Source organism: Silurus aristotelis (assembly GCF_946808225.1).
Source record: "Silurus aristotelis genome assembly, chromosome: 28".
NCBI lineage: Eukaryota > Metazoa > Chordata > Actinopteri > Siluriformes > Siluridae > Silurus > Silurus aristotelis.
The window spans coordinates 7540064-7557556 of record NC_139601.1 but is presented as its reverse complement, the minus strand read 5'-3'; the positions used below and the strand labels follow the sequence as shown (position 1 = coordinate 7557556).

Here is a 17493-nt window from a genome sequence, read left to right as displayed (position 1 = left end):
TGTAATGTACTAGCTTTTATTAATTCTCAGTCTTCTTAGAAAAGTCTTCCTCACTGATTTCCAAGTGGAAACCCTAAGCAAGAATTATTTTATCAAGTTAAAATGAAAAAGCAGGTGGTGAAGGGAAACTAATGTGGAAAACTAATGACCAAAGCTGGAGATACTGACATACATATACTTATACATACACACAAACACACAGTTTTTCTGTACCGGTTGTACCGGTGTAATCCGGTACAACCTTGACACACACACACACACACACACACACACACACACACACACACACACACATTAATGCACATACATATCGACAATGCATTACCAGCATTGCTGGGAAACAAATACCAACTATTGCCTTGATCTTTAACACCCTCAAAATGGTTTAGCCCTGTTTTATTCCCCCACCCATCATGTGAGTGGTTTGTTCCACCCATTGCCTGTGATGGGCCAAAGTCTTTGTCTCACTTTGAGACTGATGCTGTTTGCATATGGAGCTGCGACAAAGGACGCAGCATGGGAATTAGCCATGACTTTTGACCCCTTTGCAGTCAGGATAGAGGGCAATCCCGGGGTGCTAAGCACCTGTGCAGCGGTGACTCAGTGACTCATGCCACCTGGTGACGGGGCAATGGAAAGGTTGGACAGGAAGTTTAGAACTAACTGAACATTCCATATCCTTATTGTTCAGTGCAAGCCTTATACATCTATCTAGCTGTTGTGTTGAATTCAGGCTTCTGGCATTTCAATTAGCTGGTGAATGTTATTCTTTCTATTTTGAACTGCCTCTTGAGAGCCCTTTTCCTTTTAAAGTCTTTTCCAGTACACATTTTGAAGACTGCAGGATAGCCATTGGTAGTCTGGGTATTACACATAAGGGACTGACTTTGCTTAGACTCTGGGTGCTCCATTTTAGCGTGTTTGATGAAAAATTTAAAATTCAGTGTTTTGTAATGAAACAGTAATTGATTCATATTACAAATAAACTTTGCCCTCTAGTTTTTCTTTCAAAACATACAACCGGAATCCCGGAAATGTTGGGACTTTTTTAATTTGAATAAAATGAAAACTAAATCACATCAAATCACATGAGCCAATATTTAATTCACAGTAGAACATAGAAAGAAGAAACAAATGTTTTAACTAAGTAAACTTTAAATTTGTATGCATAAAATGAGCTCATTTCAAATTTGATGCCTGCTACAGGCCTCAAAAAAGTTGGCAAAAGGGGCATGTATACTATGGTGTAGCATCTCCTCCTGTATTCAAAACAGTTTGAAGATGTCTGGGCATTGAGGATATGAGTTTCTGGAGTTTTGCTGTTGGAACTTGGTCTCATTCTCGCCTGATATCGGTTTCCAGCTGCTGAAGAGTCCGTGGTCGTCTTTGGTGTAATTTTTCATCAATGATGCACCCAACGTTTCCTATAGGTGAAAGATCTAGACTGCAGGCAGGCCAATTCAGCACCCCGACTCTACTACGAAGCCATGCTGTAGTAATAGCTGCAGTATGTGGTTTTGCATTGTCCTGCTGAAATACACAAGGCTTTCCCTGAAATAGACGTCGTCTGGAGGGGAGCATATGTTGCTCTAAAACCTCTATATACCTTTCAGCATTCATAATGCACTCCATACCATCAGAGATGCTGGCTTTTGAACTGAATGAAAAATGAAAGATCAGCACTGTTGGCTACGTTGGTTAGTACTGTTCCCTCAGTCACAAGATGTTGATTTGTTTTATAGAACAGCTTTTTAGAGATAGAGATTACAGCTGCTAGGAAGATTTTATAAGGTTTATAATGTTTATATTAATCATTCTGATTTTATGTTTTGGTTTCTTTAGTCACAACATCTTCACTTATTAGTTGATTTAAAACATGCTGCTGTTTAGAAACAATATGTGCATCATTTTAGATGGATGGATGGATGGATGTCTGTTTCACATTTATGGAAGGAGTTTTTAGTTTCAACACTTTGTAACACTATGACATTAAGCTGTAGCTTCCACCATTAGAAAGGGGAAAATTGTTCCTGTTAGCTGCTATAGTGTAACAGGAACTACCTTGTATCATTGACAGCATTAAAATGTAAGCATAAATAGACAAATTGTATTATGTCAACTATTTGGTTTGGTTTGGATGTAGTTTATAGACATGTAAACATAGGAAAATGCGATCCAGCTAAGCATTTACCCATATTAAATTTGATGCTGTACTGTATATGATGTTTTTTAGAAAAACGAGCTTTGGAGACATGTTTAGATGTGGATAGACATTTTCATTTGTGGAAATATCTATGCGACAGAGATGCTTTAAAGATCATCTATTTGGGGAGTTAAACTTTACACATTGCAACTGATTGACTTACCTTTCTTTGTCTTTCCCTCATTCACAGTTATGAAGGATTCTTTCTGTCGTGTTCTCTCACCCATGGGGGAAATGAGCTGTGTGCCCCCCAGCATACAAGCAAACAGTCAGTCAGCAAATACCTCTTTCATCTGGTCGTTTGGGACCAGAGGTGAGTGTCAGATGAAGTTCTCATCACAGTTATGATTTTTCTCTTTATAGTCCAAACTATTCTGCTTTCAGATGGCAGTCCGGTAGCAGTCTGTTTAATCTTCTGCTTATAGCCTGAAATACGAATTAGTGCATCATCCTGTGGCTAACTTCTACATCTTTTGTTTTGTCTGAGGATGGTGCAGGAGGAGAAATTTATTTATATATTTTTTTGCCAGAGACAAAATTCATAATGCACAAGTTATTAATAAACTTAAATTCTTAATTCTCCATTAGCAATATATCCTTAAACTTTCCTCAGTTCCTTTGGGAGAGTTCTCTATGAAAACGGGAGTCCTTGTTAACATTGTGATATAATAATTGTAGATATTGTGGACTAATTGATGTTAATATGATTTTTTTTCTTTTTTTTTAGCGTAATGGATAAACGGTTAGCGTTTTCAGCCAATACAGTTTGTTCTGATGTTCCCAAATGTTGGACACAGATTCCTAAATAAATATCTTAAGATTATAAACAATTATGCAGGGTATAGAGGATCATCGCTTTTATTTCAAAGTGACTCCTGTAACTATTTCAGGAACTTCTCTGTGTTATAAATGACCAGTTAACACCCACTCAGCTCTGACCAGCTGCTGTGCTAGGTTTTGCTAGATGATATGCCCTGATGCTGATTGATCCTTTTTTTTTCCTCCTTTCCTCTCTTCTCATTTTACACTGTAGGATTTGCTTCCCAGTGCAGATCAACCAGCTGCCACGGGAGTCTCAGCTGACAGTGACTCTGTATGCCACTCCATTACCACCCCCTGGAGGAGCTGAGGACAAGAGCAAGCAGAAAGCCCGCAACATGGAGGCTCTAGGCTGGGTCACAATGCCGCTGTTTAACTTCCGACAGTAAGTGCATAGAGAAATTATTATTTAAACATTTGTGTAGGACAACAGGTTGGTGCACTGGTGAGCCTGAGCCCATGTTATGATGTGTGTAGTTTTGCATGTTCTTCCCATGTCTGCATCCTGGTTGGACTGCATTACCTTCTCATGACAAGTGTTCATGGGATACGCTTCAAATCCATTGGTCCACTTTTAGCTGTCCAGTTTTGGTAAACCAGTAGTAACTATAGCTCCAGATTCCTGTTTTTGTCTGATAGAAGTGGAACCCAGTATGGTCGTCTTCTGGTTTAGACCATTCAGCTCAAGATTTGGTGTTCTGAGTTGCTTTTCTGCTCAACACGGTTGTAAAATGTAATTAATTCAGTGACCACACTGTTGACTTCCTCTCATCTCTCTTCGCTCTGTCCATTCTACTCTGACCTCTCACATCAACAAAGCATTGCTGGCAAAAATATAACTTTTATAGACTGGTATATGTGACAATACCAGGAGCTCAACAGTTTCTAAAATACTCAAACTAGACCATATTACAGACATTACCAATTACAGAGATCATATTTGTTCCTATTTTGATGTTTTGTGTGAACATCTGCATAATTTTATGCATTGCACTGCTTGGAAGATTTTCTGGATAATTGAATGGATAAGCAAATGTACAGGTTTATTCTGAATAAAGTGGAGTTTATGCTGTAATTGTCCAGCACCTCCAAATAAAATGGCAGTCACATTCCCTATAATTGGCAAGGAATATACTGTACAGCACAAATTACGGATATGGTTGCCATGGTGATATGGATGCTATGGTGATATGAACGAACGACGGATTGTCCCGCCATGATATAAGGCATCATGACTATACTAATGTATATATTAATGTAAGCCTGCCATGCCGCCGAACTAACTACCACGGTTAACGAATAACCACCTCAAACTTAAAGCGAGCTTCTGCTTTGGCTTGACATTAAACTCTTTATCTATGCATGATACATGTATGTATGTGTTTTGGCATTGGATGACTGTATACTTCCTCACTGTCAGAGAAGATCAAAGATCAGTTTGCTGCAAAATTGTGCAGTTTTGCACATTGAGAGGTTAAAAGGTTAAATGTAAAAGAAACCCACTCATTTTGCAAAAACCGCACTTCCTGTGCTCAAAACCAACCTGCTGCACAAAAGAGCAAACCTGCCTCTCAGGAAGAAAGAAGATTTGCTTATTGACTCTACGCTATAACACTGTACATAAGAAGGTAAATTTTGCTGAACAAAGGATCGAGTAGGTGTAAATGAGTGCAAAAAAGGTTTGCAGAAGTGTCTACAGCTGCTGTAGATCAGTCTGAGGAATGTGTTTCACAGTAGGGTTTGTTTCCTTTAGCCAAGTAGGCCAAGGCCTTATTGTAAAAATCTTAGGTTCTGATCATATCAGATATCATATCTGAGCTTAGGTTTTATCATATAATCTTGGTTAGCATGGGCATACATATTCTCTCTAAAGTCATAAATTCCTTAGCAGTGTTATTGTGTTTGCACACTCGACAAAATGTCAGTTGTTGGTCAGCTGTCTTTCATCACATATATGTAATTCTTTTATCTTTTAACTTGATTCTCTATTGATATGCAGTATTTTTCGACTGTAAGGAGACTGTGTGTTGTGTTCGGGGCAGAATTATGTGACAGCTTTGAGCTTGATTTAGTCAGTAACCACGTTTACATGTACACTTTTTTGAAAGATTCGGTGGATTGTTTACATGCGCCGTTATTTAATCCGAATCGGTGTTTACATGTGGCGGAATCAGAAATGACTTCATAAGAATGACTTTGTGACATTCATTCATTTTCTCCCGCTTATCCGTAATTCGGGTCGCGGGGGCAGCAGTCTAAGCAGGCCCCTGCCTTCGACTGCTGCCCAATCCTCACAGCACCGTCCCTTACGGTCCCTCCTGCAGGTGGTGAGCCCACGGGAAGGCGGCCCCACGTCACTCTGACGTCACGGACCTTGATATTTTCCTCGTAAAGGACCCCCGGAGCATAGAGGGTTAAGGGCCTTGCTCAAGGGCCCAAGAGTGGCAGCTTGGCGATACCGGGGCTCGAACCCCAGACCTTCCGATCGGCAACCCAGCGCCTTAACCGCTGGAGCCACCACTCCCCACCTGACTTTGTGACATGCACACATTATTATTAGTCCCATTATTTCTTATGCACGCTATTTCTCTGTAACGTGTTGCTCTTAATCTAGCAACACTGTGAATTTGTAGGTATAACTACTGCTGGAAGATATGAGGAAAAGATAGGTGCAGGAAGCTAAGTTATTTTTTTTTTTGGTGGCTGTGCATCTCTAAGGAGCTGCTTCTCAATTCCACCCCTCCATCCTCTGAAAAGCAGTGTGGGTGAAGGTTTGTAGTGAGGGCTAGTGGGAGCAGGTTGTAATGCTGGAATTTAGTGACCTGGAATGGAAACTTTCGCATTGTGTGGATTGGTAGAGGGATTTATGGCCCCGAAAAAGAGGCCGTCAGAAATTCAATTCCTCGAATTATTCCGTGTCGAAACTCAGAAGCTGAAAAAGTACAAAAGTTCCTGTATATCTTCTGCAAGGGAATGATGATTGGACAATACAAGATCTTGTACAGATGCCAGGTGAAAAGGAGGCTTTTGAAATCGCACAGAGATTTGAGGAAGCAAATTTTGTCTTTTAAGTAATGGGTTTTATTAACAACAGTAATTGGTTTAATCCGTTTACAGTGGGAGAAAGAATTATTTTATCCCCTGCAGAAACAGAATATAAAAAAATCCTTAAAAGAAAGGTTATTATTTGTATTTGATCGAGTAAAAAAAAGTATTTGATCATGTACCAAATTAGACTCCCACAGACCCAAATAAGTCCTGTCCTTTTAGAAAAGTACTAATGTCAACTCGTTTTGTGTATAAAAGACACCTGTCACAGAATCAACCTCTCCCATTTAAACCTCTCCACAATCATTGGAAAGACCAAAGAGCTGTAAAAGAACGTCAGGGACAAGATTGAATACTTGCCCAAGGCTGGAATGGGCTACAAGACCATCAGATTGTTGCCATGGCTGTATGTTTTGGGTCATTGTCATGCTGGAAGACCGATTCATGATCTTCAGTGTTCTGGCTGAAGCCAAGAGGTTCTCATCCAAGATTCTACAGTGCATGGTCCTATTCATGTGGTAAATTCTTCCTATACGCTTAACAGAGAAACAGCCCCAAAGCAAAATGTTTCCTCCTCCATGTTTGACAGTGGGGATGATGTTCTTTGGGTCATATTCAGCATTTCTTTGCCTCTAAACACAGCGAGTCGAGTTGATGTCAAAGATCTTAATTTTGGTCTCATCACATTCTCCCAAGTGTTCTCTGAATCATTCAGGTGTTTGTTGGCAAACTTGAGACAGCCCTTTTCATGTGCAGTCTTGAGCAGAGAGTCCTCGGTGTGTTACAAATGGTTTTCTAATGATCTCCAGCTCCCTTGAGATCATTAACACGCTGTAATTCTGCGCTGATCCCTCACCTTTCTCAAAAATCTTCCTTACCCCATGAGGTGAGATTTTGCATGGAGCTCCAGAGCGAGGGCGACTGACTTATCTTGTATTTCCTCCAATTTTGCATTATCACGCCAACTGTGGTCTCTTTCTCACCAAGCTTCTTGCTGATGTTCTTATAGCCAAATTCCAGCCTCGTGCGGGTCTACAATCTTGTTCCTGACATCCTTTGACAGCTCTTTGGTCTCACCTGCGGTGGTGGAGATGTTTGAATGGAAGAGGTTGATTCTGTGACTGGTGTCTATTATACACATAACAAATTGATATTAGGAGTTCTTTGCTAAAGGGGCAGGACTCATTTGGGTGTGTGAAAGTAGAATTTTTGCTGGTTGGTATGGGATCAAATACAAATTTCAGTTGTTCAAATAAAAATCATTTATATTTTTTCTCTCTAAAAATAAACCTAAAATAAAAATTTGAGATTGTTCTTTTCTTTGTAAAGGGGGTTCACACACTTTTAATTAATTGAAGTTAGTAAAAAAAAATGTCCCCACTGTCCTACCTGAAGGATCTGAGTATATGGTATTTACTTACCACAAACATACATTTCAACGTCAGTTCAACAGCAAGCAGAACATTTTGAAAGTAATAAATGATGGATGTAACTCCTGACTTTAACTTACCACAACACTCATGGCCGCCTTTGTGCGTTTATTTATTTATTTATTTTAAGTAGTTAAAAAGAGGGTTTTGAGCACATGATCATTTTAATAGTTATATACTGTATCTATATATACAGAAGACCAGGCTGTAGTTACAGGACTGTACACACACTTTACACTGGGCACTGACCAAATGAAAAATTTCTTGTTGTTACTGACAGTAAGGAGTATTTTTACTTTGGTTATTTGTGTGCTGCATAACAATATCAAATACCACTCACTGCTGCTAAGGATTGCTCTGAATGTCCAGCCTAAAAATATGTGACATTTGGTAGCTATTTGTTGCTAAGCGAATGAGAAAAAACTAAACAAAACTGTGCAGTATTATTGTAAAAAAAAAATTTCTAGAATATATTTCATGAAATTGTACAGCAGTTTTTTACTTCTGGTCCACTGAGCATTGCCCTCAACCCTCAACTGATCAGGTGAATAATTGTAAGTTGCTCTTGATAAGGTCATCTTCTAAAACACCGTAAATGTAAATACAAAGGCTGAACATCGGACAGTGTAGTGGAATTTTTACATGAATGTAGGTTTACTTAAAAAAAAAAACTGAACATGTGATCTTGTCCTAGCGATTTGTCCAGTTTTATATTTGTCCAGAGTTTGAAAAGAGTTTCACGCTTAACAATATGATTCAAACACGTTAAACGTTTTATGTCAACAGTCCCAGATCGAGAAAACATTCGGTAGTACATTCATATATTTTTTTGAAAACCTGTTTACCAACAAGGAGTGAAATACTGTTCCAGTGAAGTTGACCATGCAAAGCATCTCCTTGTTGCAACCGTTTCTTTTGAATCACTTCTGACCACCATTACGGATACACAACCTGCCTATTGCGTAAAATGTTTATTCAGCACGAAAACAAATGTGAAGGTGTCGGTAATTTTTTCCCCAGATATTCATTAGAATGGCAGCATTCTTCAAAAATGACTCCCTTCAGTGTGTAAACATTCAAAACATGCTGAAAGCAGAAGAAAAAAAACAAACACAATGTGTTATAATATTACAGCAAGTTTGCTGCTGTAGTGTTTATCCAGAAGCGGATGTCAGGATGGTGGGATTGAGCTGTGTGTTTTCCTGTGTTGCAGCATTTTGACGTGTGGTAGGAAGCTGTTGGGTCTTTGGCCGTCAACCCCAGGAAGCGGAAACACCCGGTCCAGCACTCCCAACTTCAACCAGCCAGACAGTGTCATCCTGCAGGTTAGCGGGTTATACAATAAAACACTTTAACATGTGCCTTTTCTCATGCTGCTTCTATTATTCTATCCTCATGCTTATCTATTATCAATGTTATCACCGTTATATTTTAATATAAATCTACTAGATCAATTTGATCTAGATCAAAAGATTTCAAGGTTTTGTGTAGAAATTGGGTAAAATGAAGATTCTTGTTGGTATATGATGTTTTACTTCATTATCTGTATACACTGTAAAGTATGAACTGATGGGTGCTTAAGGCAACCAAACAAGACTTTTTGACTTTAAATGCAAGTCCCAAGGAGTGTCTTAGCAAAAATATAGTGTGGTTGACAGAAAAGTGCTGTTTGTGCTACATTCGCTTTCACACCAACATAATATACTCTGACCTCAGCGAAAAGTGTTTCATTAACTGCCAGTTCTGTTTACATGGCTGCACTTTCCAAAGCGTATTGTATTTAGTGCCAATGAACTCTACGTACAGTTGTAAGCAAAATAGAAACATATAAATACATCGTGAACCAGTTGTAACATGCCCGATAGATCACTATTTTGCATCTAATACCTTTCATATGTTGAAATGCTATAAATCAAAATCCGACCTCAGAATTCAAAGCTGAGGTGAAACTGGACTGCAAATTTAAACAGAACTGCAAAAAATATCTTTTACACAATGACAAACTGTTGATCCAAAAATACGATGAATACTTTGCAGTAATAAAATTGCATTTTAGCTAGCTGATATTCTGAGGACCAAATGACATAAAAAGTACTGAAAGTAGTAGGAGTTAAATTGCAACGCTGCCAATTTCTGTGTGTATTAAACACTGATTGTTCCCTGTTTTCTGTTCCTTATATGTTACTTTATAAACTAGAAGTCTGATCTTTTGTCGTGTCAGAAAGTGGCACATTTGGTATGCAGAGGCCTTGGTTGAACTTTGTTAGAGTCTACACAGAAAAGCCGAGTTCTGGCTGAGGTTTGGTTCAGAAGGGGTGTGTCCTGCTGCAGAGTGGAAGAGGACTTAAAGTAGGTCAGTTCACTCTGTGTGTGAGAGAGAGAGAGAGAGAGAGAGCGAGAGCGAGCAGGAGAGAAAAAAAAAACTTCTACAGCTTGTCCTGCAGGACATCCCCTCCAACACACACACACACACACACACACACACACACACACACACACACACACACAGTCATTGACTACATAATCTGTCACCCACAGCCACACAGACACACATGCACATTTATACATTCTTTTACACAGACACCCCATAACACATTCAAATGTGACATTTAATTTGGATTGCCCTTAATAAAATGCAACTACTTCTTCCCTCTACAATTCTGCTGCAACTGTAGTCCTACCTGCCTAGAGTCCAGCGCAGTCGAGTTTTTTTATCTGTTCTTTCACACCCGTTTGAAATCATTTTGAGTTTGAGCCAAGAAATCACCAAACCCTGCCGGTCCCTTGCTGACCTACAGCAAAGTCAAATGAGATCACTGTAATGCTCAGAAATTTCCATCAGTCGCACAGAGAGGCACAACGTGATGCAGAGCGAATTCTGTGAACTACTTAGGAGTCCCAGCTGTGCCTCATTCCTGGTGGTTGCAGCTTCGTCTGAAGGCACTGGGGTGTGCAGTAGAGACCGACAGACTGCTGTTTGGGTAGACGACAGTTTAATTTCAGCTTTTGATTTGTCCCTTCTGAAAGACCGCTGTAAGGTTTTCTTTCCTTAACCTGACTGGCACTGCTGCACATCTGGGACGTGAGAGTACAGCTGGGCCTCATTTAAGACTCAAAAATATTCTCACCCAATTATTCACATGCTTCTCCCCCATTTTCAATCCAGCACCATAACCTTTTTTTTTGGTTGATCTAGATTTTTTAATTCCAGTCTGTTTTTCGCAATTCCTTCCTTCTTCTTTATTATTTATTTATTTTATTATTTTTTAAACTCCTGTGGATTGCTTCATGTGGATCTGTGGTTCTCTGTGGCTCCAGTACACATACACCTCAGTATGGCTTGGCGTAAGAGGGAGATAAGAGAGATAGCAGTGAAACTATCAGTGTTTGACTTGGCATGGATAAGGTGGAAGCCCCCACTGTTATAGGGGCCAGACTGTATCAGGAGCTTCTGTTACTGCCCAGCACAGCTGTTGACTCAGCTGCCAAGACTTACAATGAGCCTATAGCAACTGATTACTACCATAAACCGGGGTTCTACATTCTCATTTCCCCTTTACCCAGTCAAAACCTTTGATGAAAAAGCCCTTTTAGATTCATTTTACTTTCACCTTATCTGTACGAGTGTTCTAGAGCTATTACATAAAACTAGACACGAGCTAAAATAATATTGCTTCTGATTACTTTGGGTTTTTTTTTTCTAGCCCCAGAGAGATTTAGAAGTGTGTGAAGAACTTATCTCTTTCTTAAATCACTTTTTCGTCCGCCCCTAAAGGAATTCAAACCAATCCCACCCGTTCGCTTAGTTTGTATTATTGCTTGCACCTGCCCAGCATATATTTTCAACATATTGAATTGAACACAACTGACCATGTTAAAGTATTCAATGAATATGTACATGCGCTGCACTAGTATGCTCAGTTCATGCTTATTTTAAAACATTTGGCATTTATTCCTCTCGCCAGTTTCAGATCGGGCCACTTCTTCATGCCTGCAGTAAAGAAACTCTTACCTCTGCATTGAGTGAAGCGATCCAGATTTCTAGAAAAGGAAGTGACGAGGAGACCACACAGCCAGTTTTACTGGAATACTGTCATGCTTCAGAGTTTAGTTTCAGTCCGTGTTCGTCTCGTGTGTCATGCACGTCAAATGGTTATTGGAAGTCAAAAAAAAAATATTCATGCAGTCAAACTGATTTAAGCTTAGCTCTGAAAATAATATGAATTGAATAAAACACTGCTAAGCATGTGGTAGACGCACTAAAAACAGCCACGTGGTCTGCTGCTCACTTCCTCTTCCTGCAGCATATGATAGATGTTTGACTATACCCGGTCCATTAAAAACAAAATGAGTTTGGTGAATAAATGTCTGTGTTCGGATTAACAGTCTTGTCTCATTGTGCCTCTTTTCAATGCAAACACCAGGAACCTAACTAAACTCTTTTGCTTAGGTGGACTTCCCAACATCCTCGTTCGAGGTGCGTTTTAGCACCCCTCCGCCGGCCGAGTTCAGTCCTCAGTACGAGTTTTCCCGACTGGAGCAGAACAGCCAGAGACAGCTCCAGGACATCCTAAACAAGATGTATCTCTTCTGGTGAGAACCACATGTGTAATAAAACAATGAGCTTTGAATGGCTAATGGAAAGGGAGAGAGCCGTTGCAAGGACTTTTGCTAGCACCGCATTATTTAGTCATTTGGACAGACGGTTTCTGTAGTTTGGTTTTTTTAAGATTCAGCCACCTCAGTTAGTGGATGGTGTTCAGTTTATTAGAATGCTGGCGTGTAATCAGTTGTTAATTCCTTTTTCAGTGCAGAAGATGGGAGGCAATATTAACCACTATATTAAATCAACGTGTCAAGATTTATAATAATGCTGGCAAAAGAATACTACCACCCTTTTTCCAAGCATTCCAAGCATTTTAATTCCGTTCATATTTTACTGATCTGATGCCTAGACTTCCCACATTCCCAAAGTCAAGCTGGCAAATCATTCCCGGCCTGTAGGCTTATTCTCACCAGCACACAAGAACAAGAACTTGATTAGTGGTGGGTGTTTGATGATATTTTTAAACTTAAAGCATTTTCCATATATTGTTCACTTTTCTATTTAAATTGAATTGAAAATGTTAGATTAAAAAAAAAAATTTCTGGTTCATCCAGCTGCCAACAGCTGATGTGGATATCCTCCCAGCTGGCTTAACTTCCTCTGTACTCCTTTTTCTATTACTTCTCAATTTTTCTTTCTCTCTCTCTCTCTCTCTCTCTCTCTCTCTCTCTCTCTCTCCCCCCCCCTGTTCCACCCCTTTTCTATCTGGCTTTCAGTCCTTTACTTTGCCACGTAGGCCTTCTACTGAGATGCTCAGATAGTCCGTTAAATATTTATTGGAGTGTGAGATTTACCGTCATGCCAACTTGGAAATATTAAGGCGTATATCAGTCAGAGCAAAGGTTCAGTGTGTGAGCTGGTTGTGTGCTCTGTTATCAGCCGTTGCTGTGAGATATTGATATGTTCGGATTCGTAGTTGTTCCTGGTAGTTAGGAAATATGTTACTGTGTGTTTTCACTTAAAGCTCTGCTAAAACAGCACCATGGCAGAATCAAGCTGTCTGTGGACTAATGCAGTACACACAGAACACTACAAACTGCGTGTCTTAGTCACAGTAGTGTTGCAGCTTGTAATGAGGTCATTAAATCCTGCCTCTTGTGCCTCAAACCGGGATCCATAAACATTTGCTGTTTCTGGGGGGACTCGATGCATTTTGTATTAAATCCTGCATACTTAAGTGTCATGCTTGACCAAAAACAGAAAGCATATTATTATTTTTCTCCTCTAGTATTTAGCTTAGTCCTCAGTGTCCTTAGAAAACTCTGAAGTAATAAAGGGCATGGGATTGTTCATTTCCAGTATTCTGGCTCAAGTTCAAAGGCTGAAGGAGTGGCATGACATTTCCTAATGGATAGAGCACAATATACACGGGTGGTAAAATGATTCAGGGGTCTTGCCCTGCAGCTGGCATCCCAGGAGAGAGAGCCGCTCCCAGTATATTGACTTTTATTTCAGCACGGGAAAGGCACTGGGTTGGTGAGTGCTTTTGTTGAGGGAGTGTTATGGCTATTATCACAACACTATATATATATATATATATATATATATATATATATATATATATATATATATATATATATATATATATATATATATATATATATATATATATATACAGTGAGGAAAATAAGTATTTGAACACCCTGCTATTTTGCAAGTTCTTCCACTTAGAAATCATGGAGGGGTCTGAAATTGTCATCGTAGGTGCATGTCCACTGTGAGAAACATAATCTAAAAAAAAAAAAAAAAATCCAGAAATCACAATGTATGATTTTGTAACTATTTATTTGTATGATACAGCTGCAAATAAGTATTTCAACACCTGAGAAAGTCAATGTTAATATTTGGTACAGTAGCCTTTGTTTGCAATTACAGAGGTCAAACGTTTCCTGTAGTTTTTCACCAGGTTTGCACACACTGCAGGAGGGATTTTGGCCCACTCCTCCACACAGATCTTCTCTAGATCAGTCAGGTTTCTGGCCTGTCACTGAGAAACACGGAGTTTGAGCTCCCTCCATAGATTCTCTATTGGGTTTAGGTCTGGAGACTGGCTAGGCCACGCCAGAACCTTGATATGCTTCTTACAGAGCCACTCCTTGGTTATCCTGGCTGTGTGCTTCGGGTCACTGTCATGTTGGAAGACCCAGCCTCGACCCATCCTCAATGCTCTAACTGAGGGAAGGAGGTTGTTCCCAAAATCTCGCAATACATGGCCCCAGTCATCCTTTCCTTAATGCAGTGCAGTCGCCCTGTCCCATGTGCAGAAAAACACCCCCGAAGTATGATGCTACCACCCCCATGCTTCACAGTAAGGATGGTGTTCTTGGGATGGTACTCATCATTCTTCTTCCTCCAAACACGTTTAGTGGAATTATGACCCAAAAGTTCCAAAACGTTCATAAAAGGGATTAGGGAGATATTTTGTTTATTGTTTTAAATATAGAAACACAAATCTGCTTTGTCGATTTTTTCCAAAACCGGTCAGTATATAAGGCCCTTTTTAAACATTTTGGCACATTAGGATGTTTCTGTAATTCTCAATTTCTCTCTGGAGTTATAAAAAAATTCATGAGTTGAGTTGTCCATTGTGTAGTTCTGTCCAGAATGGGGTCCTAAGAATAATCACAGTGATCAAAAAACAGTAAAGATTCCAAAGATATGGTGATTTTGCAGCTTCACTGTGAAGATGCGTTTGCAAGGTGCACCCCCTTATAATACGCTATCGAAACTAACAAAGGTCGTTTCCTTTTTATTACGCTGATGTTTGCTTCATTTCAATCTTGTTTCACTTCAATCCTTATTTTGAGCCAGGTTTCTAACCTTAAACACCAAAAAACAATTGTTCAAGAACCCCAGGTGCAGTTTTAATTTTTAGAATTTATCCAAAAATAAAGTAAGTTATCGTGCTTGTCGTAACTGTTCAGCTACAACTGAAAATGCATAATAGTATGTAAAGATTTCGCTTCGTGTCACATGTCCATTTTTATACCCTCCACCACTACTCTACATCGTCGAAGGTGGTTTAAATAATGATTGTTGCGCTGGCATATTTAGAGGACATTTCCAATGACAGGCTCAATGAAAAGACCAGGGTTTTTTTTTTTTTTGTGTACCACGAGACATTTTTTATCTCAATGACTTTCTGTTGCGCCATTTTTTTTACTTCCCACGGGAAAACCTCTTGGAGTTGTGTTCTGAATTAGAGCACGTTTTGGAAAGATCATCACAGAGAAATCATGTGACAGATGTGGCTCTATTTATATGCAATGAGATCACGATCACTTGTATATGCATAGTGCATAGGACAGTATATGCACAAGTGTTTACAGGTTTGAAATGGAAATCTTTTTAAAGTTATGGTTGTTTAATCACCCTGGAAATATTTTAGCCAGATTTTTTTTTTTTTGCCGTCATACACTATTTGCTGTGATAATAACCTCCACTTTTCTGTGATGTTTGTGATTGTGCTTGTGGGTATTTCTGCTTATTCAGCCACAAGTGTGTTAATAACTTGTGGCTGATGTAGTGTAAGGAGGCCTTAGGTGCAGTCAGAGTTCCAGTTCATCCCAAAGGTGTTTAGTAACGCTGAGGTCAGAACTCTATCGCAGGTGACTCCAGATCTTTCACTATAACTCATGTAAACCGTATCTTAATCAAGCTTGCTTTGTGCTTTTTCATGCTCGAGCAGTGAATGGAAAATTGAATGCTACTGCATCCCAGTAATCAGATGGTCCTATAGTTGAGACTGTGTATGTATCTATACACATAAAATAGATTGTTTATAAATATTGATTATTTAAGCAAATTAAATTCCTGAGAACCCTCATGAGTCTGTCATGTCTTCTTTCTTTTCTCAGTTCCTTTTTTGTTGTCTTTCTTTTAGAGTTTCTGTTTCATAATTTCAATCTATTCTCTCTCTTTATTTCCCTGTGTTCATTTGTTCTTTCTTTCTTTCTTTCTTTCTTTCTTTCTTTCTTTCTTTCTTTCTTTCTTTCTTTCACTCACTCACTCACTCACTCACTCACTCACTCACTCACTCACTCACTCACTCACTCACTCACTCACTCACTCACCCACCCACATATGTGCATACATACATATGAGATTCAATGTGGATTCAAGCTGGAGTACAGAATCACAGGAATGGGACTACAGACTCTGTACTGTAAGGGAAATTCTCAGAAGCTCATTTGTGGAAAAGAGCCAGAACTTTACCAGGAAAAAACATGCTTTTAAAAAGGTCTAAATTTAACACAACACAATAAAGCAACAACAGGAAGAAGATTCTAAAGTGAGAGATGAAAAGGAGCAGGATGCATTTTTTATTTTTATTTTTTATTTTTGAAATAAATGAGCTGACAGCTAATTGTGCTTCAAACCCACTTCCCTTTCAGGTAAATAGCACATTCAGCACATGATGCATTATTTATGAGACTCTAAAAATGTGGAGTAAGCAGAGAGATAAGGACGATGATGATGATGATGATGATTATGATGATGATGATGATGAATTTCATGAACACAAGAATGTGCTTTTTCCTAATGTAAAGCTTGAAGTATGTGTGTAGAACTGCAGAACATTACTGAGTTTAGAGGCTAAAGATATTGCAGGTGGTTGGATATATAAATGTGACTCAAGTGAGGGGAGTTTCAGCCTTATTGTTTAAAATCTTGTATCAAATATCTCTTTACAAGCGAAAGCCTATCCAGTTGCATGTCTCTGAACATCTCATTTTTCTAGCATCTGAGAAAGCCATTAAATAGATACACACAAACACACATTCACATACAGTGAGCAAAATAAGTATTTGAACACCCTGCTATTTTGCAAGTTCTCCCACTTAGAAATCATGGAGGGGTCTGAAATTGTAATCAAAGGTGCATGTCCACTGTGAGAGCCATAATCTAAAAAAAAAAATCCAGAAATCACAATGTATGATTTTTTAACTATTTATTTGTATGATACAGCTGCAAATAAGTATTTGAACACCTGAGAAAGTCAATGTTAATATTTGGTGCAGTAGCCTTTGTTTGCAATTACAGAGGTCAAACGATTCCTGTAGTTTTTCACCAGGTTTGCACACACTGCAGGAGGGATTTTGGCCCACTACTCCACACAGATCTTCTCTAGATCAGTCAGGTTTCTGGCCTGTCGCTGAGAAACACGGAGTTTGAGCTCCCTCCAAAGATTCTCTATTGGGTTTAGGTCTGGAGACTGGCTAGGCCACGCCAGAACCTTGATATGCTTCTTACAGAGCCACTCCTTGGTTATCCTGGCTGTGTGCTTCGGGTCATTGTCATGTTGGAAGAACCAGCCTCGACCCATCTTCAATGCTCTAACTGAGGGCCGGAGGTTGTTCCCCAAAATCTCGCAATACTTGGCCCCG

The 17493-nt window shown here is 39.3% G+C and overlaps 1 protein-coding gene and 1 long non-coding RNA gene across 4 annotated transcripts in view; one reads left to right on the top strand and one right to left on the bottom strand.

The window, feature by feature from the left end:
- The window catches only part of pik3c2b (phosphatidylinositol-4-phosphate 3-kinase, catalytic subunit type 2 beta), a 55141-nt gene that overhangs the window by 20971 nt on the left and 16677 nt on the right, over nt 1-17493 (top strand). For both annotated transcript variants that reach the window (XM_083533903.1, XM_083533904.1), the window contains exons 12-15: nt 2394-2516; nt 3237-3407; nt 8714-8825; nt 11951-12093. In XM_083533903.1, coding sequence (XP_083390029.1) covers nt 2394-2516; nt 3237-3407; nt 8714-8825; nt 11951-12093 — 549 coding nt within the window. The remainder of the gene's footprint in view (nt 1-2393; nt 2517-3236; nt 3408-8713; nt 8826-11950; nt 12094-17493) is intronic.
- LOC310722036 lies at nt 8711-11925 on the bottom strand. Of its 2 annotated transcripts, XR_014532264.1 has the most exons (4): nt 10670-11925; nt 10182-10611; nt 9425-9864; nt 8711-8819 (listed from the first exon to the last, which is right to left on the bottom strand). It is a non-coding gene; the product is annotated as an uncharacterized lncRNA (long non-coding RNA). The 2 variants fall into 2 exon arrangements; XR_014532265.1 differs by having other exon boundaries at nt 10182-11506.